The following is a 25,587-nucleotide window of genomic DNA, read 5'->3' on the forward strand; positions in this document are numbered from 1 at the left end:
AATCATGATTTTTCTCATCTGGGTAAGCCAATTTGTGGGAGGTCTGACGTAGTGTAAAATACCAAGAAATCTCAAACCAAGCTAAAACACAGCTCAAGATTTCTATCAAATTCAGTCCTAATGCTACAGCCTTTTTGAAATGTATTTACATTTTAATTTCTCATGTACAACAGAGGAAGAGTGAGCTTGTTTTTGCCTCTTTGCCAGTTGGCTTGGAGAAAGGAACTGAGGGACTTTGAAAGGGGCAGCGTTTTTATGGTCTGGGTTTGTAGAGTTAGAGGAAACAATATTTGTGTCCAAATTAGAATCCCTCTGCTTCTCCCTCTCATTCTTTCAGCAACAACAGAGCTCTTACTGGGGAGGGAAAGTTTTGGCTGCTGTGGGATGTTTGGTGGGGTTTTTTGGTTTTTGGGGTTTTTTTTAGGGGGAAAAGGGGGAAATTGCTTTTTTGTTCTCAACTGCAGCATATTGAATAGATTAAAGAGGGAGCTGTGGAATTACTGTAATTCAAAATGAAAAATTCAAATATGAGAATCGCGGTTTTAACATCGTTGGAGGGAAAGACAGAGTGAGGGGTGGAAGAAAGTAAGGGGTGTTCTAGAAACAGGGAAAAGGCAAAAAAGAAAAGATCTGGAGAGTGAATGACTGTCAGATACAGTAATGGGAAAGTTAGTCCCTGCTTCATATTTATGCACTTATCAAAGAATATGTCTTTCAATAAACTTTCAATTTATTTCTTTCAACAAAAAATTGAAAGTGATGATATTGTGCTAATATCATCAAGATGAAGAAGTAAATGGGATGTATAAAAATGTCAAGAATCTTGAGTTATATTACTTTTATACTATATTTCAAAAAGCACAGATATATGTCTATTTTTGTTAATTTCACTGTACCTTTAGAATTCTGAATATCTGTATGAAACCATTTGCTTTTTGTGGTCAGTAGTAATACATATTAAAATAGATTCGTTGACATAGCTCAATGATCTGTAATTTTAAAATTTAATAAGTCTGTGTTTTTTAAAACACAGTTTAATTTAAAAAAAAACCAACCAAAGATCAATTAAAACCCAACATAGCTTTTAGTTACCTCTAGGAAACTTAATGTGGTGTCAATCACTGCTGACTTTTTCCGAATGTTCCATTTTATGTTTTCTGGCTTAACTTAGAAAAAAAATAGATTTTGTACTTTGGTTCATTGATTTTAGTGAAACTGCTTTGCTTTGAGGAAGAGATTAGGTTAAATTTATCTTTTTTATTAAGACTTTGATTAGATTTACCACCTACCCAACATCCTCAAACATAACTTTTCTCCTCTGACGTAACTGGTTTTGCGGTTAGTTCAGTACCATCAGTGTTTCACAGTAATTAAAATAGAGACAGCAATAAATGTATGCTATAGTTTTCACCTGGGGTTGGTTGCTCTTTAGATGCCCAGGTTTATATCTAGTCTCCAGAATATAAGGGGGTTTTGGGAGATATCAGGGTGATGTTTGTTTGTTTGTTACAAATCCTGTAGAATTGGAACTTCATTATGTCAGGCCATTTGATGATGTCAGGATGTTGTCATCATCTTTGCTAATCAAGCCCAATTCTTTAACACATTCTTGAGAATTAAATACAGTCATCTTGATTTGTCCATGTTATTTGTTGCTTGTAAAAGAGCTAAGCAAGGCTTTCTTTCTCCTCCCACGTGTGAATTTGGCATCTATTTGTAAGTGGGGGTTTAGCCACCTCAGAGGTGGGAGGTGGTGAGAGAAATAACCCAAAACAGGCTCTCATGCTTCAACCAGCACAACAATTGGCTGAATTCTGGGGACCCATGCCAAATGTACACACACAAATGCACGGTGAATAGGAAGCCAGCAGAACCTGAGCTTCACCAGCTCAGCAAAAAGGAATGGGAATGAAGAGGTGTCGTTTGTGAAAACGAGCAGCTTCAGCCCACAGAGCTCAGGAGTGATGAGAGAGTTGGCTGTGAGAGAGTTCTGCATCCACTCAGAGGCTGGAGGAAGATGCTGGTTGTTGGAAAGAGACAGGAAGGATGATGGATGGATGGATCCAGGCACACCAGCCTCTTTGGGAATATCATGGTGTAGGTGCTCTTGGCAGCCATTTCCAGGCACACGAACAAGGTGATTGGAAATGGCCAACATGGACTTACCAAAAGACAAATTATGCCTGATTGCCTTCTGTGGTGAAACTCCAAGATTTTGGATGAGATTTACACTGACTCAGTCTGGAGAAGAGAAGGCTTAGAGGAATCCCAATAGCAGACAGTCAATACCTACAAAGTTGTCAGAAAAATGGAGCTAGGCACGTTCTGCAGAGGTGTGTAGCAGGACATTGTGATAGATTGAAGCATGGGAAGTCGCAGCTTGTTATAAGGAAAAGGTATTTTATGATGAAGATAAGTATTAGGATGTCTTAGCCAGTGATGTTGTGAAATCCCCATCTTCAGAGTTTTTCAAGATCTCACTGGACAGGGATCTGAACAATCTGGTTTGAATTCAGTGTTAATCTTGCTTTCAGCAGGAGGTTAAGCTAGTTGACCTCCAGAGGTTCCTTCCAACCTGAATGATGGTGTGATTTTGTGATTTAATACTTTGGTCACAAACTGAGAAAAATAAATAGCCCACTCCCAGTCACTAAAGTTATAAGTCCAGTCCAGGGGATATTCCCCAGGCTGAATTATTTGGAATATTTTACTCCAATTTGGCCTACCTCATTGCCAATTAAGGGCAGGGTCAGGAATGCCTGAACCAAAAATCTGATTAATGCAGTATTTGAAATGGTAAACTAGTCAAAATATCAGTTACTGTAAACTTAAATAATTGTTGTATGGAATATAACATTTTTGGTGGTTTTCAGTGTATCTGCCATGTAAGAATAGGAGCTTGTACTATGAAACCTATCCCTGTTCAGTGTGAGGTTTTACAGGAAGCAAAATAGAGTTGTTCAGCTGCATTAAAAGTTCCCTGAGATACACTGGAAGTGTAAAGGACTTCTTATAAAATCTGTGTATCTGTGATTTAGATACCTTTTTCTAGTCTGTGGGAGATGCTTCCTTCCAGCTGGAATTTTTCTGAGGTCAGGCAAAAATCCCTTTCTTGCAGAATTCATAGCAGTATCTTAAAGTAAGCGAGCTGTAGTTAATTTTCCTCTTTTCTTTATGTACTTCTTTGTTTTCTCTGGTAAAAGTGTAACTTCTATCTCTTTGGATTTTTTCCCCCCTTCATGCTTAGACTATTTATGACTTTTTCAGGAAGTACAACAAATAACCAACAAGTGAATCTTGAAGTTTACAGCTTGATAGCAGTTCTCTGATGGAGGAAAATTTTGGGAGTTCAGTTGCAGATGATGTTTGTGTTCTGGTTTGGACAATATGGTCTGACTGATGAGCATCTGATTTTATTTCATATCCCTCTTTTCTCTGAAACAACATGGTCAAGAGAAGCTTTTCATGCAGATCTTCAGCTAAGAAGGAATTTAAAAGGCTGTATTGGCATCTTCAATGTCTGTATTTCTTGGTATTTACTTTATCCCAAACTCTTTGATTTGATGCTCAATTTCCCAAGCTGATGGTTATTTTATTTATTTTGATCTAAATTCTTGTCAATTTTCTTATGTAACAAATACAGCGAGTTGATGCAAAAATGGATACTTGTGTCTCTGGTTGTCCAGTGAATTCTCTGAGTTTTGTTCAACCTGCACATCATCACTTGTCTTCTGGAAAGCAACAAGCAAAAATGTGTTTGTAGCCCAGAATGAGCATGGCATCAATTTGTGTTGAGGCTGCTTTGCTTGTACTTTGATGGGAAAATAGCTGTTGATCAGCTAGTTTTCATATAGTATGTCTGCTTTGGAATGCTTTTAGTGTTCCAAAATATATTTACAAATGAGAAAAGGAGTTAAGATTGAAAGAAGAGTTAAGTAAATCACCATTGTTTCCTCCCAGAATTTTAATTAAAGAGGCAGACAAAGAAAATAGTTCACATACTGAAAATGAAAAGGAGATTCAAATGTAAAGATGTAACTTTCTGTTGATCTTGTCCTAAGTATGATTGTTTATGTTATAATGAAACTTATTTTCTATACTTTAAAAACAAGGAAGAAAACAATTAGGTTTTTTATTATATTGGAAAAATTTCAAAGATATGGTGATCTTACAGCTCGACATAAAATTATTATTTACATATAATGATGCTATGAGTTCTTTTTTATGTCTTCTGGAAGTAAATCTTGGAAAGTTTTTACTCATGCTGAAGTGAAATTTCTTTCTGCATGCTTTTGAAGCTACTTGACTGAGTGTCAAGTTTCTTTGTAGATGTCTTGAGTTTTTAAACATCCATGAAAAGACTGAAGGTATCCTATAGGAATGTGCTGTGAACATCATTATGTGTTATGAATGGTACAACTCTATGAAAATTCAATATACATTTTTTCAATTAGTTATATTTCTAAAGCATATTTTAGTTACTTCTCAAAGGTTAACAGAGCTGCAGATGGAACTGTTACCAATTTTTGGTGCATAAGGTATCTCTAGTTAGAGTTTTGTTGATAGAAATTGTGGGTTTGATTACTATTAGTTTTGACATTTGACATTTCATATGTTTGAAACTGGTAATAAAAGATTGTATCCAGAATAAATATTGGAAAACAGCATGTGCAGTGTAATTGTACAGCACAACAGCATGTGCAGAGCTGTATGCAGTGGTTCCTTTGGAAGGGCTCACCTGTGATAAATATGCAGCACTGCACTGTTGTTTGCTTTGTACGATCTTTTTTAGTGCTTTCTGTGGAAAAGTTTTGAGAAAAACAAGTGTAGTTTTTCCATACATATCTATATGTATCATGAAGTGTACTACAGTCAAGAAATAGGGATATATCATAATCAGTAATTAATTATAATTTTAAAATTATAATTAAATTATAATATTGTAATACAGTAAATAAATACTGATAGATTTTTAAATACATGCACTATGTAAAGTTGTGTTGGGTGTTAGTACTGGCTTCAGTACCAGTAGCCATTGATGACAGCTGGCAACCCTTTCCAAATCAATACTTTATTCTTTATGGACAATGGTGGACTTTCATTTGATCTGAACACTGATGCTTTTGAGACAAGAGACATAAAAATATCCTAATGAAGCTGAGAACTCCTTTTATGCTCACTGTGTTGTTTAATGGAAATATTATCTTCTTGTTCTCCCGTTCACTCCTCCTTCCTTGCTTCCTCTTGCTGTCCTGTCCCACCATTTAGATTATGTGGGGCAGTAGGAAAGTGTCCAGGACATAAATTGCCCTGGCACATTTGTAGCTTCATCCCAAAGAACTATCTGTGTAATATTTTAAGAACCTCAAGGCAGCCATGGAAGGCTTCCTGAGCCTTCTGTGTAGGTGCTATTTACCATATCAGGCAGTTTTGGGAGTAAAATGTGCTTTCATACTCACAACACTTTAACTTCAGCACTTCTTTTTATTGTTTAGTGTCCTCTTCAGTGGAGAGTCTCTGTATGCACATCCTGTAGGGAAGGAGAAAGAGCAGATATAAACTATAATTGTTCTTCACAAAATATTAATGTCTTACATGTGACGGGGAGGAGATCCTTGTTATACCCCCCAAATACTCAGAGAGTGGTGTGAGAACTGTAATTCTGTTTCAGTGTGGGGCATGTGCAGGCTCTTCCATACTATTTCCTTTGCATAGTTTTTCACATTTAATCAGTCACAATATTCCCAGCAGACTGCTCTGTTCACACTCACTCAACTCTGGCTCAACTCATTTCTAACTCAGCAGGAAATGTCCTCACCACCACGATGTTAGGCACTTGCTGGTGAAAGTTTATTTGCTACCTCACTTCATTTTTCACCTCAGAGTCTTCCATTGTTATGCTTCAGGTACAAATTATGTTTACTTGTATGAAATAAATCAGTGTCTCCTTGTTTCCTGTGGTGAGCTTAAGGCTGTGTGTAATTTGGGGGTTTTGGTTATCTTGGGATATCTGAAATCTTTCTCTCCTCCCTGTATTTTTCCTTATCTTTAGATTCTTAGCTGTATCTTTCACTAGGATGTTGATGATAGGACCAATGTGGAAATACTTGCTTTGCTACAGATTTGGAGATGCTCCTGTGTCTTCTGTAGAGCTCACATTCTCCTTTCACATGAGCAGAAATAGTGACCAACCTCTATTTTATACACAATAGCACACTCTAGTGTGTATATTAATTAGCCATTATGGACTGATTCTCATCATGTCTACCTCAGTTTCTCATTGGTTTTCATAATGTTTACCTCAGTTTCTCCTTTGCATTCAGTAATAATATTATTTTTTTCTCTGCACTTGGGTAAATTGAAGGAAATGTTTTTTCTTCAAATAAGAACTTAACAGAATCATTATGATGCTAAATGTTAAAATCAAAGATGATTTAAAGCAATTACATCTTGCCATATAAGCTGATACAAGAACAGACCCTGAAGCAAAGAACAGGGAGAGAGGGAATGTTTTTGATCTTCTTACTAATAAGTGATTGGAAAAAGTGGTGCTGCTCATTGATAAGGGAGAAATGCTGGTTAAAATCCAATGAGGTGTTGTTCATATTGCAGCCTTAGCAAACTATTAGGTAAAGGAAAAAATGCTAGAATGTTTCTCTCCAGGTTCCTTTTACATAACTATGCTGAAAATAATGGTGAACAATGTAGCTTCTTTTGAAAAATCTACTTAGGATTTCTTTTGCAAGAAGACTTTCCCTGAAATCTTAAGAATAAAACAAATGATAAAAGAGGAGCCACATAATAAATAGGAAAAAATGTGCATTTCTAAGGAAACTCAATCTGATACTACTTTATCTCAACATTTTTATTGGTCAAGGCAGTAAATAACATTTACTACAAAGGTGATTTGGAAGTCCTGCCATCCACAGGTACACTAAAAAACAAAGAAAGTTCTGAAAAAAAGCCAAAAAAATTGAAGAACCATTTAGAACCATCTGTGTTCTATAAAGTAAAATTAAGAAATAAAAATAAGTTTAATAGTGGGACCTACTTATAGATATATACATATATAGATATATACATATATATTCATATACATTATATATATAATATCTAAAGGATCAATCTCTGTGCATTTCTTCATGAAAGATATCAAACCATGAAAATAACTGGTATTTATTCATTTATTCTCCTGAATTAAAATTGTTATGTCATGTGCTTAATATTTTCTGTATTTTTGTACAGGAAAAGCATAAGCAGGAATTAGAAGACATGAGAAAAGCTGGACATGAAGCCTTAACTATTATTGTTGAAGAATTCAAGGTACATGAGCTGCCAAGCTAACACAATTTCCAAATGGTGTTATTGTAGTAATGAAGAGGATGAGTGCCTGCAGTGCACAATTATTAGTATTTCTTGTGCTGATTGCTTGACTTCTCTCATTGTCTTTTCTGTTGCTTTCAATTTAGATTGTTTGGTCTGAAATTTTGCATGACCTGTTTTCCCAGCCTGCACTTTGGAAAACTTCAGATAGGGTTGGTTAGCCATTTTCAGTAAGGAAACTTAAAACCAGAACAAACCCCAAATTCTCAGGCAGTTGTGGTAAACTTTGGGTTGGATTGTTTATCACAAATCCACGTTTTGGACCTCTTCAGTCTCCAGAGCTGCACTTGCAGGCAAGCAGCATCACAGAGCAGTTCAGCAGGTTTTTGTCCACACAGCACTGAGGGAGGGAGTTATGGATGAAATAAAGCTGAATCTGTAGTTCTTCTTTCATGCTGCTTTGGATCCTGTCAGCTTTTAAAATGAAAGAACTGGATGTTGCCATGGAGCATAAATCTGTGTCATTTGTTCTGTTATGGAAACTGTTGGGTAAGAAACTCACAAAGGACAAAAACTGAATCAAGTCAGGAGGAGAAGGTAAAGCTAAGAATTCTAATTGGACTTAAAAATGATAATAGGAAACAGAAACTGAGGCTGGTTTTGAAAATGAAAAGGGGAACTTAAGACCTGGTAGGCAACTGTGAGCTGAGAACACAAATCTGACAATGTAGTTAGTGGAGGGGAATTTCAGATTTTAACTGTTTGGTAGCAATAAATTGTAACCAAAGAATGATCTGGCATGGAGGGCAGGAAGATGTAGTGGTGGGCTTGGCAGTGCTGGGTTAGGGGTTGACTTGATTATTTTAGCAATCATTTCCAATATTCATGATTTTGTGATAATAAAGCCTTTTAATAATCTTGCCAGTAACTGTTACTAGTGTTCTAACTAATATTGACGTTGGCTCTCTGTGGAAATATATTTGTCTCCATCAATATGACTTATAGTAATTTCATTCTGAACCTATCCAGAAAAATGGTTCAAAACTTTCCATTCCTGAGAAAACTTAAACATGGCCACTGGTGGTGTCCCACTTCTCCAGTGGGAGAATTTTGCTCCTCTTCCCTTAATTCTTTGAGGACCCCTTTGCCTTAGAAATTCTCAAAAGGGAATTTTATTTGGACTGTGCACTTTTGGATGTGCCACTGAACATCTTCAATGGCAGCAATTTTAGTTTGTGTTGTGTTCTAGATACTTGTAAAATGTCTGTCTGTTCCTGTGTGGACTTACATTTGAAAAAGCTTGTGAGCTTTTGGTAATTGCTGCCCTTACATTTCCTTCTTTTTAGTTCTGAAAATATAGGCAAATTGTGAAATCCAACAATTTTATGCTGTTGAATGAAAGTTTTGAATGTTTTTGAGGTGTAATTTTTCACCATTTTAATGGATTTGTGTCAACTAAAGGAGAGCTCTGCATGGGTTATATTTGCCCTTTAAAGGAATAATTTCTTCCTGTGTAGTTGGGTAAAGGAATACATTTATGAGCCATAATATTTTTTGAGAGCTGTTTTACCAGTCAACAGCAGCTGGGTAGATCTGACACGCCCTCTGAAAAATAAGATTTATGTTTATCAGTTTCAGTGATTTGGCACAAAATAGTAGGGAATTAATTGAATCCTGTGTCTCTAAACAATGTTTATATTTAGTGTGTTATTTCTCATAGAATGTTTATATTCAAGTTACATAAAGTCACTCTTTAATACCATGGAACCATGACATGAATATGCCTCATACAAGCCTTCCTGTTGCCTCCTGTGGTTAGTTGAACACTCTGATGAGAAATATTATCAGATATGCCAAGCTCTGAGTAAATTACTGCAATCAGCCCTGTCTGCAAACATGAGGTGACTTATTCATCAAGGTTTTTAAAAAAACCCAAGCATTTTTGGGTTCGTTTTTTTAATACCTTTCTTGTAATCCTTTGCCACATACTTTAAGTAAAAAAGTAACACTGTATCATCAGTGGAGATAAAATCTGTTCTGTAGTTTTGTTTGAGAAAATTATCTCATGGATTCTTTTAAAATGTTAATTCATTGTTAATATTTCAATATGAAACAGGGCTAAGACTTATTTTTTTCTTAGGTAAGCGAGTCAAATGTGGTTTTGTAATTATAAAAGTCATATCTAATGTTCTTGGGGCTTTATAATTGCTCAGATCCTTAGGAGTTGATTCTGTTTTTCAGATATGGTGACAATTAGATGACCAAATAAGGGTTCCTAATGCAGCATTTTTTAGGAATGTAAATGAAATCTGATTAGTCATTTTAGTGAAAGACAGAATAGTGAGATTCATTAACTCTTTTAATTTACTCATGATTAGCCAGACTTAATTTTGTGCTGAAATATGGCTTCTTTAGAAGTTAGACTGTGTTACTCTAATACATATTGTTTATATGCAGAAGTAATTTCCATTTTCAGTAGGTTTTTCTAAGTGCTATCTAATTAATCCCCAAGTTACCTTGAGTGTGGAAATTCACCAAAAGAAGTCTATGGGTCATTTAAAAAGACGTGGGAAGGAAGATCTTGTTTGTGATGAAAACAAGTTTATTTTGCATTCCTGGGGATTTAGTAAAGGGAATTGATGAGGGTTATTCCAATCGGGATTGCTCAGGCCCTAATTAGGTTGTGTTGCAGTCAGGAGTGTTGGAATTCTGACTAATCCACTCTGAAACCAATTCAATTATAATTCTGTGGTGCTGCTCCAAGCAGAGCCACAGCACAACTTAAAACGCCCAACATTGTTGGGTTGTTTAAGGATAGCTTGTGAAAAATATCAGCAGTTCATCCTTAGCCCCAGGAAATAATCCCCAGAATGCCTCAAACCCCAAATCCTCAGGTATTGAAACCTTGAGTGGAACAACAGTGAAAGAAAGTTGACTGAGTTGTCTTTTCTGTGTTTCTGGCACAGGTAAGTGTTATTGTTGGTGGATTTGTGAATGTGCCTTCCTTTTGGTTTACAAAGGAAAAGAGAGTTGCCATTTTGGTAACCAGAAAAACAGAGTTTTCTTTCATTCAGAGTGAAGTCAACCCCTTCCAGATGTGCTGCTGCAGACCTCTGTTGTGTTTGATGTATCTTCCTGTACTTCCAAATGGCTTACAATTCCTTCTAGTCCCTTTCCTGTATTTTGGGGATTTATTTGTTGTGGAAGGGACAGTATTTTTCCACATGGATCTTTCACTAGTGTGGTGTCCCTGGGCAGACCAGATACTCAAGTTTGAGGACAAACCCCCTCAATTCCTACTCCTGACTGGTCCTTAATATGGCATCAGTGCTGAAAATGCAGCTTACACAAGAAGCCAAATATTTAATGACCTGTTTTGAACGACCTGGATATACCAAAACCCTTAGAATTAAATTCAGTTATCTTTGGAATGTTCAGTTGTTGAATGTGTTTGGAAATCCATTAATAGAGACCATTAGATGCTTTGTAGCACAAACCCTCAAAAGCTTTGGCCATTGTTAAGCATCTCACATTCTAATCTTCCTTACAACACATAAACCATCCACAACACGGTCACGAAATTTGTATTAAAAACCACAGGAAAGCAAATTAAAAATTAACTCAGTTCTCTGTGTAGGCCAAGTTTCCCCTTCTCATGTTTACCTAATTTTGTTTAATTTCTGTCTTCCATGTCATTGTTGTTTTAAACTTTTATCCCTGGTAATTAACCACGGTAAAGAAAAGTAAATGTAGATCTTGGAAGTTTTGCTTGTGGGATCACATCACATCTGAAGATATTTACCACAAGCAACATAAGAATTTCTCCTGTGCTTGTTTAGTCAAGCTTTTGTTCTGAAATTGTCACAGTTCTGTAAATAGATGAGTTAATAGTTTTAATCAGTTTTATTTCTCATCCTATAAAGTATCCTCTAATATAAGCTTTAAAGAATATAAGGTTACAGGCAGGTGTATTTATTTTGATGGGTTTTATTTCCTTAGATTATTTAATGCAATTAATAGTGTTCTAAAAGAAAATCTGCATGAATCAGATGTGTGTTCCCTTTATAGGAATGAACTTAAAGGCACAAAGTTCTTCCGAGCCCTTGCTGCAGTAAGAGTTTTGTCCACCAGTTTTCAGTTTAAGGTGATGAGATTTTTTCAGATTTTCAGAATGTAAGAACAGACAGATTTTCAAAGCATGGAGTATGTGGGGGCCATCAGATTTTCTTTCAAAAATATTTGTGCCAATAATACACCCCTGAACTGAAAGGTTACCCTCTAATAAACAAAGGGAATTTTAAAGGATTTCATTACAAAAGAAGTTAATCTAGAATCAGGATATCTTTTTTTAGACATAGTTTATCCCTAGTGAGGGAAAGCTCTGAAATGTGGCCAGTTCTCAGCTCTTTTTAACATCAGCTTAGCTTATTAAGTTTCCAAGTTGACATCCTGGCTCAGAAAGGCCTGACACATGAATAAAAGGACAAATCCAAAATTGTTGCAAGGGCTTGTATTTCACTTCCAAACTTCTGTGCTTGTTCATGTGCAAGTCACACTAGAATTCAAGTGAGCCTAGAATATAAAACAACATTGTTTTTTCTCATGGAGAGTATTTTCTCATTTTTCTCTGGTGGCTGGAAAAGGAGAGATTCTTTGGGATTTTACAGTATAAGAGTACTTCTGTACAACAGTGATGCTACCATGGAAGTCTCTCTACAGAATTCCAATAAAAGCAAGGCGCAATGCAGTCTCAGACTTTGAGAGTTCTGGTTATCAAAAATATCTTATCATTGATTAAATGACATTTACATTTTGAAAGAAATGATAAAAATTGTAAGGAATCTCTCCCTCCCCTTCTAGTAAGGATGAATTTTGTAAGTGCTTCTAACTATAGAATAATAAATAGAATGTTAAATATTATAAAAATTGGAAGGTTAATAGAAGATTAAGAGTGAGTTTGCAGTTTGTGTGTGGTAGGAGTCTGTGGGAACATTGTTTTGTGGAAAATAAATCCTTTGCCCACACATACCATTAAAACTGAGCTATAGATAAATCCAGCATAGTATTCAAACTATAAGTTGTTGATCCTTACTGGTATGAATTCAACCACAAGCAGTTGAATATGGTTGTGGATACTCAACAAATATCCACAAATATTCAACAAATAAAAAATTAAATTTTTTATATCACTTCAAAAAATACTTTTTCTAAAATAGTTTTATTTGTATCATCTCTGTCAGCTAATGGCTGGATTAAAACCCAACTAGTCAAATACTACATTTTATTGAGTTAAGGCATCTTTTCCACGGGTTAGGAAAGAATTTACATTGTGTCCTCCGCTCTGTTTTATCGTTCAGCAATTGGTTAATTGCATTTCACCCTTAAATTAAGTAGCAGCAATTTATTAAATGGTGGAGACAGGATGCTGAATTAGATTAATCATTGTCTAATGCTATAAAGCATAAAAAATTCCAAAGTACTATTGCTGTATTTAATGCAATTCGCATGTTTGAAGCAGTGTGGTAACTTCTCATTAGTAACTTTTATTTTTAAAGATGACTTGTTTTGGTCATCCTGACTCAGCAATTTTGAAGTAAAGAAGTGGTTTTATGTACTGACTTCCATTTAGCTAGTTAAACAAGCCAATGATGCTTGAGCAGGATATTCTTTTGGGTTATCTGTGGCTTTTAAGGAATATTCTAAAACATAACCCAGCAATTTGTGCACCATTATTTGTATTTCATACTGATGTTACATATGAGTTTACCATTTACACACAATGCTATGTATCTGTATGTGGGAAGCCTGTGTTTTGCATGCATCAGAATTGCTTTTAATTTTTTTTTTTTTTCAAAAGAGATAGGAGAGGATAATAACCTCTGCTTTGTTTTTCCTGTTGCCTTTATTCTACCTAGCTTTTTCCTGTAGTAAAAAGAGTTGAAAGAAAGGGGTTTGGTAATTTGTTACTCTTGGGGAATTTGGGAAGAATTGGGATAATGGTCCTATTTTGGCTATTTAATTCAAGAGGGTTTCTCATAAATTCTAGCTTCTGGCCTTACAATAAATTCTGTCTGGGCAAGTAGCTGTGGTTTTACTATTGCCAGTGGAATGAACACATTATGCACTAGGGCTGTGCAAGTGGGTTTGTATTAAAAATAGGCAGGGGTGTCCACTTTTAGCAAAACTGTAGTTGCTGCACTTTTGCCTTTTTAAGTATGAGGAGAAATTTTAGACATAATCTGGTGCTCAGTGCATAACACACTGTAGAAATACAGGATGAATTGTTGTGATCATTTGTGATTTTAAGCTTTTCTTCTCGTATTGGGCACAGCGCAGTTTTTCAGTCCCTGGTGTGTGTGCAGGAATGCTGTTCTCCAGGATTCCCAGCGCACAGGTAGTGTGCTGTCAGTTCCAGGACTAAATACTCTGACCAGGGGTCATGGATCTTATGATGATATTTGAATTTACTTTCAGCTCAACGTCTTCTAAAATTATTTCAATGTATGAAACTTAAAGCTAAGGTTAGTTCTTTATCTGAGCTCAAACAAGGGATTCATACTAATTTACTTAGTTCACCTCATTTAATTTAAGAATGTTTTGTTCAGTCATTTAGATGTGTGAGGATTTTTATAATGGTTTGAGGAAATAATGTTTTTTTCTTTGATTTTTATAATGCATCACATATCAAACTGAAATGAAGGCTCTATAGAGAACTTAAGGGTTTCACTCTATTTGTTCTGTCAGAAGCCACCATGGTGTTTTGGTTATTGAAGGAAAAGCAGTATCAATTCTCTGACAGTGTTTTTGGGTTAGTAGAGGGATCAGAAAGTGGAGAAGAAGCCAAGGTTGGATGGGGCTCTGGGCCACCTGGTCTGGTGGAAGGTGCCCCTACCTATAGCAGGGAGTTGTAGCTACATGATCTTTAAAGTCCCTTCCAACCCTTAAAATCCTTTGATCCCGTGATTCTGTGATGATCCTTGCCCATCAGTGTCTGGGAAGTTCATTGCACAATACATAGAAGGAAAAATTAATTAACAAGAGCACTCATATTGAAATCCTACCCTTGAGTTCATACAACAGGTGCCTTAGGCTTTATTCTGCTGTAACCTCACTTGAAATTATTCCAGTAAAAGGAGACTGTTTCAAGAATGCCAGCTTGGTGTTAGGTCATTGGCTGTAGGTTTATGGAATGTCAGCCCAGCAGCATAATTATTAACTCCTCCTTAACTAATTAAGGGTGTTTTAGCAGTGATAAGAGTATTTGCCCAGGATAACAATTAATCAAAAGACTTTTGATGTCATTGTTGTTGTAACTATAAGATTAGAGATACTGATCATCAAGCAGCCAAATGTGTTTTTCAGTTTAGCAAATGAGCTAATTGGTAAATGATTTTTTAAAAAAAATATTATTTTTTTTAAATTATGATTTAAAATCAAAAATATTGATTAGTAGTTGATTATCTTGAAATTTGGCAGAGATTTGGATGGGTATCACACATCTATGCTGTATTTCCCATTGAGAAACCTGTAGTACTGTGCTACATAGAGAGATTTTTCTCTCTTTCTCCTCAGTTGGCCAACTAGTGGAACAGTCAGATACAGCATCAACCCTGTGGTACTATTTAAACTGTGTTAATAGTGAGCATGACAGAAAAGGAAGGTTTTTGTTTCTAAATGTGGAATTTTATGTATTTTCCAAAGAAAAATAGTAATAATAGGTTAATTTAAAAAATTTAACAGCTTCCACATACCATCTAATGAATAATATTTATTTCATTGAAAACTGGAAGTTCTTTATATCATTTAATAGGATTTTAGCAGTTGCCAGTGAAGGCTGCACAGCAAAGTGCATAAGGTGACTCAACCCTTGGCATAAGCAAGATCTGTCTGAGAAATGCCATGGCAGCCTGATGACCATTCTGTGACTGTGTTCTCTAATAACAGAATTATTTTGTTTTCTTTTGTACTGGTTACATGAAACATTCCTTGCTACAATAATTTAGGCAAAAAAATAACCCAAACCCCAAGGTCCAGGCTTAATTTTTGCCACTGATATGTGGCTATTCTAATTCAGGCAGAGTATAAAGATTCATGTACACAGGTTACGCTTCTTTGAGAGTTCAGTTTTTCTGAGTGCTCAAATTTCTATGAATGAAAAAATTTATTTTAGTAAGAAATAAAGTGGCTTTTTTGAGAGTAACTTACAATTTCCTAAATACCTTGCAAACACCAGTAAATGTATTCTTATACTTTTATTTAGCACAATTTTTAACCCTTTTAATCACTGAGCTTGTGCTGAGAACTGCTACCATGGTACAGCATTACTGAAGAACAGCGATTTTGGCATAAGAGGATAGTTAGTGAAAAAATTGGAAAGGTAATTGAAAAATTGTCAGAAGATTTTATCCTTTTTATACATTCTTGGGGGTTTTTTTAAAGTATTCAAAATTTTATTTGATGTGTGTGTTATGTTCCATGAAGTAAATGTATCTCTAAAATAAAGACTGTTTGAAAGATGGGGATCTTTTTCTTTGTCTGCATTTGGGCCAAAGGTCTGTTTTCTGTAAAAGTCATGTCTGTTTTAACTTACCCAGTCATTTTGACTATTTCAGTATATTGATTACTAGTCAAGAATAGTTTGGTACACTGTGTATAAATAGCCTGATGAATATTTGGAAAGTGGCCAGAAGGCTTTATACTACCAGGGAAAAAGGCTTGAATCACATGAGCCAGGTAAATGTTTAGCTTCCATCATTGTTTAGGGAAACCTGAGTGTAATTCTCCAAATGATAATTTGGTTTCTTCATGTATTTTTGTTTGTATTTCTGCATTGAGATGCTGAAGGTTTTGCAGGGCTGAGTTGCGCGCGTGTGAGTTGAGGCGTTTGCACAAACACACGCTCGCACACTCACAGCTCCTGCTCCCATCAGCTGCCTGTTACTGCCTTGGTGCTTTGACTTTCCACACTTTGGCTTCCACTGCCTCACATTCAAGTGTGAACATCCTGGGGGGGCATTCTTTCATGTTTTATGTTGCTCAGAATTTCCATCTGCTTTTACTTGACTTGTGGTTGTGAAGATCATGCTTGGCCCATGGGATCTTACACAGTGCCGAGAGGATGTGGAGTTTTGTCAGCCAGGGAAATATGTCTGGCTTTTTCTTTTTTTTCTTTTTTTTTCTTTTTTTTTTTTTTCTTCAGCCGCTTTCATATGCTCCTCTTCTTGTGTGGTCCCACTAAACTGAGTATATTTAACAGAAATACTCTCCCTCTCTCTATCTTCTGTGTGCTGCTGTCTTTTAGGCAGACTGTATAAGAAATCTGAGATACAAAAAATGTTAGTCATGACTGAAAACAAGGTAGTGTTACACAGAAAGGTACTTTAATCATTGCACATTCCAAATTTGTAAAAGCATTCCACATTCTGGTTGTAGATAAGTCTTTGTGGATCTTCAGTTACCAATAAACATCCCAGTTATATCTTTGCTGAGTATTTTGTGCCCTTTTTTTGCAGGCACTGCTACAATCTACAGTTCAGCAGCAAGAAGCAGCTATTGAAAAGCAGTATATATTAGCCATTGAAAAACATTCTCACAAATGTCAGGAACTACTTGATGCTCAGGTATGGATGTGCACGTGCAAGAATTTCCATGATTTTATTTTAGTGTCAATTCTTTCCTGTTTGAAAAAAATATTAACACATATGATCCCCCCAAAAAATGATCCATCTCTCACCTTGTTTCCTCAGCATGCGGCTAACAAAAAAAGTATGTAAAAATGCTGTATAAATAGAGACTCTTCATCTGTTGGGATCAAAAATGTTCTTTAACACTGGAGCCTGCTTGGAACAGATTCAAGTAGAGTGTGTAGCACTGAGAAAAAGTCTCAGAGCAACTTAATACTTCTTAACAGCTGCCATTTTATGTGGTCTTGGAAAAACCATTCAATTATTTTTCATTTATGTAGATAAATGAAGGATTTGATTGTGTGGGATTTGCATGAATTTTTGGTCCAAATTTTGAGATGGTTCTTAGATGGTCGACGAAAACATGTGTTGTCCTCACCTACTTTTATTTCATGGAAATCTTACCTAAAAATAAAAAGCTTTGAGGAGTTATATAATATCCAGAAATATATATATATATATATATATATATATATATATGCCTAAATTGGCTCATTCAGCATGACTTGAGTAAATGCACACTGCACAGCAAGTCTTTGAGATCAGAGCAATTAGAGATGAGTCTCTGAACAGTGTCAACCTGATTTGTTATCAATAAGATCTTGGTTTGACTGAAGTGCAGCTTTAGAATCAAAATAATAATGACCATGAGCATGGAAGTCTAAAACCAAGAAGTTAATTTGTTTGTAGCTCCCTGGAGTCATTTATATTGCAACTAAGTTACATTTTGAGTACTGTTAGCAACAATTCTGCAAAAAATACCAAAGATTACTTTTTAAAAATGTTCTTGCAGTATCTTAGTCCTAAATGCATCAAAAGTCCCCTTGAAGGACTCCACCATTTCCAGAAGTGTTTTATGACCATTTGACTTTTCTAATCATATCAATTAACACCTAGTTCAAATGTGTATTAAATACATAAGCATCTGTGTCAACAGTAAGAAGGAAAGATGTCATTGTGTGGGGAAACTGATTGTATAATGAGTGAGGTCATTGCACAGAATTGCAGTTATTTAATACTTGCTTTAAAACTCTAAGAACAAGTAAAATGAATTTTTAAAAAAAAATGTTTTGTGTTTTTGAAATGAACACATTGTTTGCTAACTTGATACCACTTTCTGAATGTTAAAAAGGAATGAACCTCATGAAATGCAGAAATTTCACAGGAAGATTTTTTGAGATTGTTCTTACAGACTGACCAATGACTTGCACCTGTGATCAGTGAGATTTGCATCAAAACCCCAAAAATGGGACAAAAGTGTGGAAACATGCTGAAGAGGTTCATATTTACCTGGGGAGAGCCCAACAATGTAAAAAACTGTTCTTGGTCATAGGATAGGGAGGGGTTATGACAAAACACAGTGTTGAGTTCACCTCATGCCTTTAACACCCCTTTGGATCCCAGAAAAAGTGTAAATTTTGTTCACTAATTTCCAAGTCATTTCTCATTCAATACAATTGAGGTTTTGCACTTCTGATTGTAATGTAACACTGGGATTTTGAAGCCTAATCAAATAGACAAGTGTGGGTGCTTGTGGTTGAGCTATCAGGTTTAATTAAATATGATTTATACTGGCAGATCTTATTCCCTCATAAAACTTAGTTGAAAGATCTGAGAAATGGGTGGTATGTTTTTTTTTATTCTTTTTGAACACATCTATTCTTAAATGTATGTTTTCATGTTTATTTTCACACTTCCTTTTCTTCAAATGATTTTATGTGGTAACAGTTGAGTTTGATGAAATTACTGCTGATATTTGTACACAGATTTCATTACTGTTTTATGTTATGGGATTGCATAACCAACTTTACATGGTGATCTGTGAGTGTTTGTATCACTGTAAAGAATTTTTTTGGTGCCGCAGTAATCGCACAGTACAAGTATACACTCAACACAAAAATAGCTTTCTTTTTCTGTTCCCTTCTAATATTTGTGCCCTTACAAGCAGCATTTTGCCTTTAAAGTTTTAAGCTTGTGTAAAACTGTCAAACCACATAGTTTTTTGTACTCATTTGCCATTCCCTTTAAATTTTCTGCTGTTTTATTTATTCCTAGTTCCACACAAACAAGATTATCTCATGATAACTCCTTTGTCATGGCTTCTACTTACTCTTGTTTCCCCCCTAAATTCCCATGCCCCTCCCTCACAAAAGTCTCTTTGAGATGGAGGAAAGGCTGGTTTTCTCTGTTTGTCTTTTAACTTTCTGATATAGTTTGTTGAAGTTTCTGATTTTGAGGTTTAATTATATTAGGTGGAGGCGCAGGTTAAAATCCTGTCCGGAGAGGTGCTGTCCTGCTGATAATATTCAGTGTACAAGGTTGTGTTTTCCAGGATGGGGAAAGAAGTGAACGACCTCATTGCATTGTCCTATCCCAGTTTCCAGCTGGAAAAATACCTGCAGCTGATATTTGATTATTATGTGTCAGGCTTGTCAGCAAACTGACTCTCTGTAGGAAGAATCCTGGGTGATGATCTATGCTATGCTTGTCAGTTTTACATTTTTAGAGTTTGAAAATATCAGAAAATACTATGTCAGTTCTTTACATGTTGGAAAATCACAAATTCCATCCTTGTCTTTTTCTGAGACACAAACCTTTGATGCCTTCTGAAAATGAGCATCAGCTGTGATCTTGTGGTTTTACTCATGTGCTGTGTGAAAATACATGGTGAAAAACATAATCAACAAATTTCTGAATAGGTTTTTTTTTAATAATCAGAAATTTGTCATACTATTCAATCAAAGCAGATGGTGTTAAAATGTGTCTATAGCAAGGTACATTTTTTTCTTCTTCTTAAAACAGTCAATGATCTGTGTATCAAAATAAAATCTTAAATACCTACAGCATCTATTTTTCATGATGATTTTATGTGTCTGAAACATGTCTCACACTTGTAAATGCAGCAGCATTTAAAACAACTAGAGTTACTCCCATGTCTTTAATACTTTTTCCACTCTATCATGATGTTTGTATGGCTGTCATTTGTATGATAAATAGTAACTCAAAAGCTCTTGCATGAAATCTTTTGTCTCTTTGAGACTCACTTAGAGAAGTATTGGTTTATCTTCAATATGGAAACAACTGCTGAAAAGTCAGAATAAAAACTCCATTGGCTGGAGCTCATCTTTTAAAGTTTATGATGCTTTCAAAAGCAGCCTGTGGACAAGCAAGAAACTGGTGTGGCAATAGCCAGAAACTGATGGAATGTGATAGGTATCTTATCTTCTCTATATTTGGATGATTCATTTTGATGTGCTTTGCATAACTTTTTTGTGAAAAGTACCACTATGTCTCCCAACAACTCCTAGAATGTAGAATGTAGGGAGTACTTTTCTTTTACAGCAATTGTTTGTATGCCAGGGAAAATGTTTGCTTTCACAGGTGATATAATTTTCTTTGATTCCAAATAATTGCTTTTATAACTTCTCAAAATGTGCCTCATGCTTCTCTAATAATGCTTATTTTATGAACTTTGATTATGTTTTTCTTCTCTTGAAAGAGGCTCTGTGTTTTTCCCATCTGATGGTAGTAATTGTGAATTTTTTTTTAATGCCTGATCTTGCAGGGGCCATGTGCAAACTAGATTCTGGGAGTCTTGTGAATATTTGCATTTTTAGGAGACATTGGCCAAATTTTTGCAGTGAGAGTAGTAATGCTAAAGACTTGCAGACTGAAAATACCAACACTGCGGTGGGCATAACCTTTCTAGTTCAATAATTCCAACTATGATAGGTCTGGAAATTATTTAGAGTATTTACCATGTCCCCTTCTTTGAGCATTTCCTCTCAATTCCCAGAAATCTTGTCATTTGCTGCTGTAGAAATATTTGTTTATTCATTCCCTTCAAAACCAAGTACTTCCAATCAGTCCTTCCTGTTACATTTTCGTGTAATTCACCTTCACATAATTCACCTAGCTGTGTGTTTTCAGGTCTGCTGCTCTTTTGCCAAGAGTGAAGTTATACTTTCTCAGAACTTAAAGGAGCAAAAAACAAGGATTGATTAAAATGCTATGGCAAATTTGAGAAATGTATTCCTGAATTCCAGATCCCTCCTTGATTTCCATGTATATTGAGAGAATCAAAATGAAAAGAGCAAGAATCAGCTTTTCCTGTGCTGGGATGGCATTTTGTTTGTTCCCTTGCTTGTTTTATCCTAATTCTGAATTTTTTTCAGGATTTATCCTGCTTGAGAAGGGAAGTGGGACCAGATGACCCACTGTGCTCCCTTCCAGCTTGACCCATTCTGAGATTCTGTCCTTCCATGAAAAAACCTGGTAACAGGCAGAACTGTTTGGTAGCTTTTTTTTAAAATATAAACCCTTACCAGAATTTACTAACCCAATTTTAATATACCCACTCTCACATGCCGTTTGAAAGGTTGATTTTGCAGTCCCTTTGCACTGTTAATTCTTCCAGGATACTTTTAGTGTCCCCACCAAAAATCTTATTTGTAAATTATATTTTCTTCCTTTATATTTTCCTTTATATATAATATTTATTCCAAAATATTCAATAATGAAAGACAGCAAAACAGAAAAAACTCTTTTTTTTTTTTCAGCTACAGCTGACAGAAAAATAACTGAGAAAAATCATTCTGTATTGCTTAGCTGTTCAGAGTATCGACAAGAGTTGAGGGTGCAAATTCCTAACAAGTAGTAGTTTGAAGATAACAAGTTATATAAGCAAAAGAGAGGGAGAAGAAAATCACTCTTAAGAGCTACTTTCAAGCGCCACTTGACAAATTCGAGTTTTTTCTGTTTTGCTGTCTTTCATTATTGAATACTTCGCTGTTTACATTGGTCATGTTTTAGGAGTTCTTTTCATTTATTTCTTCCTGATAAATGGAGCAATTTGTGGAGAACTCATATGGGAAATGAATTAGATAAAAAATAGAAGAAGTCATTGATACTTTTTTATTATTGTCACATTTTTATGAAGTTGCTTATTTCTGTATCCCCAGGAGCTTGAAGTGTGTTGGGTTTTTAATGATCTCTATTACTATGTATGCTTTCCAAGAAAAGTATTTTCATTATTAGATGTCTTCATATATCTTCCTACGTTATTTATAGAAACAATGAAGTACTTATGCAGCAAAATGTTTTAAACCTAATTTCATCCTCTGATGTGGCTCAAATGATAGAGTTTGTGCACTCACTGTGTGCTGCTGAGCGGAACCCTAAGTAGAAGCCTATCTTAGTTATTTTATTACTGCTATTACACTTTTTCTTTATATTTACATTGTTTTAGCTTTTCTCACGTAATGATGTTTTGCTGTTTCCTGCGCTGTCTCTTGGAAAAGCTCTGCTGCTTTAGGAGACACTTGGACCTCAAACTGGCGCAAAGATACAGCTCAACCATGCAGTCAGTAATAAGTTATAATTTGAGGAAGTGGAAATATGTACCAGATGTTGGAATTCTGCAGACAGATTTTCCACCTTGCACTGCCAAACATTTGAGATGCCACAGATAGTGAGGACAGGGTAAGAAACCATTTAAAATTACCAGTCCTTGTCATTTGACTTAGGCAGAGCTTAGCAGTGCTGAAGAAAAGGTGCAGTATAAAAGAAAATGCTGTTAAATGTAGACAGCCCTGTTTAAAGGAGCAGAAAACCATTACTAGTATTTTAATAAGGTTGCCTTTTTCCTCAGGATAATATTTTGAATAGGGTTTAGAAATGGGAATATTTTGATAACATTACAAAGTCATGATGTGTTTTTGTTACATCACCTTCCTCTCACATAGATAATAATATTTCCCATGACCTGTGTTATTTCTTCCTACTGTTAGTTCCCTTCATGAGAGACAGAAATCAAAGTAGAACTTAGTGAGTTAAGGTTTCTTTTAAAATAGGTGAACAGATTTGAAGTGTTGAATTCTTGAAAAGCCTCATCCAGTGTTTTATTTTCCATGCTGGTGAATGAAGTGCTGTAACATGTACTAAATATTCTTGAAGATAATTTTCCCAAGTCTTGAAGGAGCAGGATGGTTCTATGTCCATATATTATGAAGGTACAAAAAAGCCCCTGCAGTGTTGCAGATGACATTATTTTGTTTTTCTCTATTAAACAATTAACTACAATGCAGTTTCATTTGATTAAAAAATTCAGTGGATACTTGTTAAAAGGAAAACTGGTCTTTCACTGAGGGTGAATTAGACATATTAATGTCTTATACTGGCTTTGGTGATGATGGCATTAAAATAAGTTTCCAAGTGTCATTTCTTTAGTGTATGACAATTGTTTCCTCAGATGAAATATCTGTGGAAGGGGGAAACACCAATAACTTGTTGTAGTGATACACCAATTAATGTAAGCCCTGTTTTTCCTGTTTAGTTTTAGGATGGTCATATTGATTTTGGCTGTTTTGTGATGTTCTTTGCTGTTTTATTTGTGGATTATTATCTAACTGACTACTTTTACATAAGCTGTGAATAGCAGCTGACAAAATTAATTAATCCCTGCCAAATTTGGTGATCTTTGCATGATTATTTAGTCAATATTGAGAAGGAACCAATCTGCAGAAACATAATTTGGATGTCCATTACTATAGCAAAAAAAATACATTTTTATTTGTGGATTGAATCCTGAACACATTTAATTCTATATGAAACAGTACAGGACTCAGAAAGAAGCTATTTTTTAAAAAAGCATTCCAGTTCATGCAAGACACCCAATTATTTTTTTTTTATTTTATATTTGGAGTTTAGGATTAATAGGAATATACAAGGATTTATAACTGCACTGTTAGAATTAGTTATTGATAGCTTTAATGCATCATTTAAGCTGTAAAGGAGCTCATCTCATGCATTATTTAATTCACCCCATAAGTGAGTGTAATATCTTCTGTATAATCCTTCAAATTATGCTTACCTGAAAGAAAAAATTCACGATTCTTCAGAAATAAATTTACTATATAAAAATAACAAAAAAGACAGACTAGTTGCTATTGTGATTAAATCTGTTTACAATGTCTTCTCTGACTCACATTCCAGGAAAAAAAAAAGAAAGATTTTTTTGATTTCTTTTTTACAGGAATCAAGAAAAACCACAGGACCTCTGTATTTATATTTGAATCTACATCAAACGATTTTCATTTGGAACCATTGCCTAGAGAACTTCTTGCAGGGAGGAAAACATTATAACCTATTTTTGAATGCCTTTTGTTTTAAGCTGATTTTCACAAGACTCTTCTTGACCCTCTCATGCTACTTTCCAGAGGGTAGGGTAGAAATACTAGTATTTCTCTCCACTGTGGAATACCACGTCTCAGAAAAGTTTGGGGGTTTTCTTCTATTTGTTTTGGAAATCTCTTTCCTATGTTTTACTGGGCCATCATGTCATGACACAATTTGTTCTTCAGAATTTTTACAACTCAGAATTTTGCACTCTTAACCCTAAACTCCCTGTCTAAGGAATAAAAGAAGGTAAATTGTAGCTTTGTTGGGAAGAAGTGAGAGTGCTGGGCAATGGAAACCAGGTAAAGTGATGGATTGAAGAGCTGAAGTATTTGTTGTGCCTAAGCTAAAGGCTTTTTAGATCTCTCTGGGTATCTCTATTGTGTTCAACTCTCTGCTGTGCCTACAGATAGCACACACAGTATGAATGTGCAGCCTAGGAAACTTTGAAAATTGGGTGAAAACTTCCCTGGTGCACCAAAGGGCAGCTTTCACTGACGTTTATTTTTGTCCCTCACTGATTCATGCACCAAAATTCCAGTTCTGTAGCCATCATTTTTTATAAATTTTCATCTTTGCTCTTCATTCCAGAAACTTGGTAAGGTATATTTGTTTATTAACAGTTGGATAATTGGATTCAAAGTTCCAGCATATTTAGATTGGTTTTTACCTTTTTTCTGCTTCTTAGCTTGTTGATTATTAAAAGAAACCATCACCTCAACTTCTGTTTAAAAACTTCATGGACCTTTGCAGGGGTTAATTGCTTTTTTCCAAATTTAAGGCTTCCTTTGCAAATCACCATCCTGACTTTCACAGGAAACCTGGGAGACGCTTGGTTACTTTTCACAGGACTGTTAGGTCTGATGAACTCATTATCCTACTTACAGGAGACAGATCACTCTGCCTTGAAAGCTTTTATTAGGTTTACTGTTTGAATCATGGGCAGTGTGCTCTTGACAGGTACAATTACCAGGAGAGAGTGGCCTCTCCATTGATTGGAAATTAAAGGTATAAATAGGTATATATAGGGTATAAATAGGTATATATAGGATATAAATAGCTCAGAGTGAAGTCTCAAAACTCTTCCACTATTCCTTTAATACTGTCTGAAGGAGAGGAACGTGTTGATAATTCTTACCTGTGGAAACTGCAAATGCTGAATGAGATTGATTCAACTCCCACCCTTTGTCTGGCTTTAATTCATGGTGTAGAAAGGGAGGGTTTGTGAGGTAAAGCTGTTTAGCTGTAGCCATTTAACTCAAGAGATCTTTAATTCTGCAGTGGTCTATTGTTCAGATGCCTTTACCATAGCAGAACAAGAATCTACAAGCAAATAAATGAACCTAAAACTTCTTGTAATCTCCTGTTAACTAAAAATACAAGGACACTTGAAAGCTCTCAAATG

At 35.4% G+C, this 25,587-nt stretch overlaps 1 protein-coding gene across 2 annotated transcripts in view; it reads left to right on the forward strand.

Annotated features, from left to right (window-relative positions):
* CCDC91 (coiled-coil domain containing 91) overlaps nt 1-25,587 on the forward strand; it is a 113,243-nt gene that overhangs the window by 43,672 nt on the left and 43,984 nt on the right. For both annotated transcript variants that reach the window (XM_064730407.1, XM_064730398.1), the window contains exons 7-8: nt 7,246-7,323; nt 16,836-16,943. In XM_064730407.1, the coding sequence (XP_064586477.1) occupies nt 7,246-7,323; nt 16,836-16,943 (186 nt within the window). The remainder of the gene's footprint in view (nt 1-7,245; nt 7,324-16,835; nt 16,944-25,587) is intronic.

This window comes from Zonotrichia leucophrys, chromosome 1A (assembly GCF_028769735.1).
Source record: "Zonotrichia leucophrys gambelii isolate GWCS_2022_RI chromosome 1A, RI_Zleu_2.0, whole genome shotgun sequence".
Classification (NCBI taxonomy): domain Eukaryota; kingdom Metazoa; phylum Chordata; class Aves; order Passeriformes; family Passerellidae; genus Zonotrichia; species Zonotrichia leucophrys.